A 6000-nucleotide genomic window follows, 5' to 3' on the forward strand; every position below is an offset into this window, starting at 1 on the left:
CAGAATATTAAATGTGTTGGTTTTGGCTGATTGATCTATAAAGGAGTTACTAAAGAACTCTGCCTTAAACGTAATTGTTTTCACAGCTTTGAGAGAGAAACTTGAAGAACGTAAATCCTTTGAAACTGACTTTTCAAACTTGTTTGGGATTGCCTGTCTTCTGCAATGCTGATACGTTATTCTGAAACTTGCTCAGAATTTCATTGTTCTGAAGGAAGTATGCTCAAAACTTAGACTGACTGGAAAACGTCGAACTCTGCATATCCCTAAACAAGTATTTATAAGTAAATGAGATGACAGATTTCGATCCTGCCGTTAGAATGTCGCTTCATTTATTGACTGGTCCTTCAGCAACTTCGTCTGTTTGACCTCTGTATACTTTGAAAAATTTGAACACCAAATATGTCTATTTACATTTCTTACTTCTGTCGAACAACATATCCTGTAACTGGAGAGAGAATTTGTCATTGTATGTTTTATTATTCCTCCTGGGTACTGGTAGGAGTCAGAATTTACTTTTCCAAGATGATTTAAACCAACAGAATGCTATATGTTGAAGTCACAAGTGTTTTGTCAGTGCACATAGTTTTAAAAGCTGCTTATTTTGTTGGCAACTAATAGCTTCCTGAAACGTGACAAAATGCCCAGGTTTTATGCCGTAACTTTTTTCATTTCTTTGCTTCAGGATGGATATCAACAGAATTTCAAACGTGGCTCTGGACAAAGTGGACCTCGGGGAGCTCCTAGAGGTAATTCCTAAGTAGTGAATAATTGATTTGGGCTGAATGGAGGTTTTTAAATCCACCTTCTATAGTTTTGGATTTAAAAAGCCGCCTCACTCCTTATTGAGCAGGTCACAATTAAAGAATAAGCTTACTTTCCTCAGACCTCATAGTTGACCCTGCTTTTGAACGGAGGTTGGACTTGGAGGACCTCTCGAGGTCCCTGATGACTGGAATTATACTGTGATCCTTGGAACTTGTAGTGGAAGCGTAGCTGGCTGTTCCTTTGAAAAGAATTTAAAACAACAATTGCTTTTGACACTTTAACAGAACCATTTAGTTCCCTTTTATTAATGAAAGCCGTAGGAAAGTGATTTACTTGGGTTTTTTTGGTGAGGTTTACCAAGACTTAAGATCTGCTTACTAGGTGCGTTAGTAGTTTGCAGGTAAGACGTGTTTATAAAACAGACATAGGCTTCCGTTGGCTGTCAGCCTAAAATTGTATGTTACTCTGTTGCAGCCTAATGTCCTACTTCATCTGTTGTGGAAGTCTCTTTTGATCTAAGAACACATAACTTCCCTCCATGCTCATCTGTTACTTGATCTGAGAGAATTGTTGCTTTTAGCTTGTGGGAAGTGTGTCGTCCTGTAGCTTCGTAAGGGTGTTTGCCACATATTCATCTGAGAAAACAAACAAAAAACTCCACATACATAATGAGGCTGTAGTTAAACTTCTAGATAGTATTTTCAACACTGCTTCCACAGTTGTTCTTAGTTTTAGTAGATCTTTGGTGATGAGACTCTCCTGTCTCATCCGATATTTCCATGAGAATATATAGAATATACAGATATTTCCATGAGAATCTTGATTTATTCCTTGAGAGTCCATATCCATGAGAGGCAAGGCTGTACATTGCACTGTCCATGAAACCAGAGTTCCGTGTGGTAGTTTGGTTTTGAAGACTTCTGTCTTTGACTGTCTTGGTACTGACAGCCCTGTAGTGTGGAACTGTGGCCTGAAGTTCAGTGTAGAATTAGGCTGTGGTGAAACTGTGAGTGTATTTTAGGAAGCACAAGGATAATGAAGAAAAGTCTTGAGGTTCATTGTCAGGGGTGTGCAGGCAAACATGAGAGGGATTCCCCAAGAGACCTACAATTCTTATAATACTGAGAACGTGAGCTACCGGCAGTCTCTTAACAAAGGAATAAAAGAACGGAAGTTAAAACATGATTCGTTAGCTCACAGGACTTACTTAAAATACTGTAGACCAATTATTCCTTACATTACTGCAGAACTTTTAGTTTTATATTCATATTTTCATGACTGGATTATATTTTTTTCTTCATTTTTATTTGAAGTGATTTTAAGTAGTTCTGAGGAAAAAAAAGTATTGGGATAAAGCTGAAAACTGTAAAGACAGGTTACATGCTGTTGAGTTTTGATTTGAAGGAGCTTTTAGAACCATACACAGTCTAGATACAAGCCTGGGAATTCTTACCCAGTTTAGACTAGAGCTTTTAGGAATTTTTTAAAATAACCTGACTTCATGCATAATTCAAGTGCCTTTTTTATATGTTTTCTAGGTCGTGGAGGGCCCCCAAGACCAAACAGAGGGATGCCTCAAATGAATGCTCAGCAAGTGAATTAAAGAAATTCACAGGATTACATTAAACGCCAAAACCACACTGGCCAGTGTACTATACATGTTACCAGAAGAGTTATTATCTATTTGTTCTCCCTTACAGGAAGTTTGTTGTAAAGGGACTATTTTCATTACCCATAATGACAGGACTACAGTTGCCAGCTTTATATTACCTGGATATGGAAAGGAACGAAACAACGTTTACTCTGCATGTTCTGTCCTAAGCATCATCTTGAGCCTTGCACATGAGATTCAGATTCCTCACCCTTGCTAAGAGTAAAGCAAAAAAGGCAATTTTCAGGGTGATCCCATCTCCATGGTTAACTGAAGTGGCAGGAAAAAACAAAGACTCACTTCTGACATTTAAAAGTGACATAACAAATTTGGATAAAATCTGCAAATTCAAAGATTTACTGTGGTGGCAGTTGACAAAACTTAATGTTCCCATGAAAGGATGGAAAAGGTGAAGTGTGGCTTGGTAGAGCAACTGCATTTCAGCTTTTTCTTGTTAAATTGAAGCACTGAACAGTTAAAGATGCGTAGTGATGCATATTTCCCTAAATAGACAAATAGGCTTTTAGCCGGTTTTTGACAAAGAAGAAGCACCCTTAGCTACAGCACTCCTCATCGCCAGGGCCCTGTTTACTGTGGCTAAGGATTTAAGATCGCTTGCATAACTGCTAATGTACTTGTGTAATTTTTATTATTTTTTTTTAAAGAAGAAAGAAAAAAAAGCTTTGATTTGGCACTTCAACAAAATTTTGCAACAAATGTGAGATATGATCTGGATGGCCACGGTATATTTGATGTGAAGTATTTAGATATCTCTTTGAAACACTTTTAAGTTTCTTTGATAGCAATGACTTTTGTAAGGATTGGTATTCTCTATCATTCCTTATGACTTGCACATTGTCTGTCACTAATACTTGACCTTGCTGTATTATCACCTAAATAACTGATGCCGGTACTGATGGAAATCTCTAATGGATAATCATAACACTTTTGGTCACATGTCCTTTTGTCTTTCCTGCAGCCTTGAAGGTTTTAAGAAATCTCAAATGCCCGCTGCTGCTGCCCTTTTAATTGCTATCTTTTGAAAAGCACCAGTATGTGTTTGAATTGATTTCCCCTTTTAAGGGAAATGACAGCCAGCAGTTACAGTTCTAATGGTATAAGTAAGACAAATAAAACATGTTTATAAAAATTGTATCCTGGAACACTGGTTTTCAACGACTTAAATTTAATGTAACGGGGTGACATTTCATAAGGTTGTCTTTTGTTTTGGGTTTTTTTTCTCCCTGATAGATTCTCTTTTTCCTGAATACATGTAAACCCTCCTTCTGTTTTTCTGATTTTATTCTAATAGCTGTGACTTCTTCGGGGAAGCTTTCCTTTTTATGGACTTTCTTTTCATCAAGGCAGCAATGTATAAAACAAATGGCATAAGACTAGGAGCTGGAAAATACCAGGTCTTATTCAAGTTTTTCTGCATACTTGTGGTATAATCTTTGGAAAATCACTTGTGCCTACCTTTTGCGCACATGCACTCTCTCTGCAGTGGGGAGAATATATTGATAGCTGCCTCCATAGAGGTGTTGGTAGTTCTGTTGCATTCTATAGCACGTGCAAGAAGAAAAGTGCTATATACGTTAAGTATTGCTCATCAAATAATTCCTACCTGTGGAAAGGTGACATTAAGGAACAGCTACGTGTTGTCTAACTGTTATATACAAAACTGAAGGTTGTTTTCACTCAGAGGGTCATTTCTACTTTGTATCACAACTGAACTTTCAGAACTTGTAGTCAGATACTTTGACTTCATTGTGAAATAAGCTGAAACTCCATACAAATAGGTGGTGATATCACTTTTCCATCTTCTGTGTGAAGAGCACAAATGCGAAATGTTTTTACTGAGAGAAGTGATAAGCTTGTGAAGAAGATACTACACACCAGACATCTTGAAACGATGCTGATGGCTAGAAGCAGCAGTTTTAGTGAAGGCCTAGAAACATTCCATACCAGTATAACAATATAAACTGCAGTCTGGTGAGAAGTTGCTGTTCTGTGTCTTTTTTTAGGAAGCTATTACCAAGATAATAGTCCCAACTGTTTTTTAACTGGAAAAAAAATAAAAAGACAAACCTTTTAATGTTGAACTGATGTAGGAAAACAGTGAATTCTTTTTTTTTTTTTTTTTTTTTGTGTGCATCAGCTTACTTTTTAAATGGTTGGTAGAACACAAGCTATTCAGCTTTTTCCATTGCACACCAAATGCTTCTTTAATAGCTAATTGTAGTTTGACAATAAACCTGCAGCATACTAAATTAAAGACCGCCGAATGGATCAGAACATTCCATTTAAGGTTTTGGGGGTGTTTTTTCTTTTTTTTAACTTAAATTTATTAATAAAACATTGGGTAGTTGAGAGGCCTCTTAATTGAGATACAACTTTGTAAGCCTTTTCATGTATGAAAATGGTCTTTAGAGTAGCTGCTCTACTGTATGCCGATAGAGAGAGATGTGTTATAACCGTAAAACAAGTACTTAAGATGTGTTTAATCTGGGAATTTGCACTGACTCCTTTAATCTCAATACATGCGTCTAATAAACAGTATACTGAAAAATTGGCTTGAGTCACAGTACGGCACATAGATCCACAAACTGGTTTTCTGGCCTGTTCAGGGGAGCTTTTAAGTATCTTCACTCCGTAACTTAGCTCTAGATCTGAGTTACGTCCAGATCACAAGCACTCCTAGATAACGTTTCTTTTGAAAAAGGTCATCTTTTTGAACAAAGGCCGTGATGATAAATGATCGTATTGAGGCTGAAAGTGGCAGTTCTGGACTGGATGCCAGGGGGTGAGCTGCGTTAATTCTAGTTGGGTGCTGCGGTGGGAGAACTCCAGCCTGATATCTGTGGTTGGAGGGCGTGAGAGAGCATAACAAAGTGCTACTTCCGAGCCTGTATGTAGACACATCTGTTGCAGCCTTTGGTGGTTTTACTTGATTCTTCTGCGAATCAGTCTTCGGGGATCATAACGGGCTAGTTGTGACTGCCTTGCACATACAGCTACTATGAGGAAATACAGATTTTTATTTTGGCAGGGGCTTCAGTGTCTAATACTTCTAGGCTGCAATAGTGTACAGTGGTATGGGTTTGAAAACAAACTTCTGGCTTCAGTGCCTGTCTTCCTCTTGGCTGTAATGCAAGGATTCTTAAAAATAATTTATAAGTCACTCGAGTTTCCAGATGTTTCTACCTAATGTTATTGTGTCTGGGAAACTTGAATCGTTCCTAGAAATCCTATGACTTTAATATTATACTTGGAAATCATGAGCTATTGTCTCATACCTAAGATCAGTTTGTCCTACGTTTTACTTGGGTGTTCTTCCTGTATTCGGGCTGTCTTTGTAAGAACAGTTCACCAATATGAATTCCGGGTTTTGCTGTGGGAGGTGTTCTAGACTTCACTTAACCCCTGTTTTGTTTCCAAGATACTGTCTTTTGTATAGCAATCTCTGAAGCATCATCCAGAGTAGCTGAAGAGTAATGTTCACTTCTTGTTAATAGCCAGTCAATGTATTCTGCTGGGGCTTTGTAACGCTCAGAGAACTTCATGACCTTAAAAATGTGTCT

General features: G+C 37.7%; 1 protein-coding gene across 8 annotated transcripts in view; it reads left to right on the forward strand.

Annotated features, from left to right (window-relative positions):
* CAPRIN1 (cell cycle associated protein 1) overlaps positions 1–4988 on the forward strand; it is a 39152-nt gene extending 34164 nt beyond the window's left edge. For all 8 annotated transcript variants that reach the window (XM_074586381.1, XM_074586387.1, XM_074586380.1 and 5 more), the window contains 2 exons: positions 686–749; positions 2307–4988. In XM_074586381.1, the coding sequence (XP_074442482.1) occupies positions 686–749; positions 2307–2371 (129 nt within the window). In that variant the 3' untranslated portion in view covers positions 2372–4988. The remainder of the gene's footprint in view (positions 1–685; positions 750–2306) is intronic.
* The last annotated feature ends 1012 nt before the right edge of the window (positions 4989–6000 follow it).

The sequence above is a fragment of the Larus michahellis genome, chromosome 4, assembly GCF_964199755.1.
Source record: "Larus michahellis chromosome 4, bLarMic1.1, whole genome shotgun sequence".
In the NCBI taxonomy this organism is placed as follows: Eukaryota; Metazoa; Chordata; class Aves; order Charadriiformes; family Laridae; genus Larus; species Larus michahellis.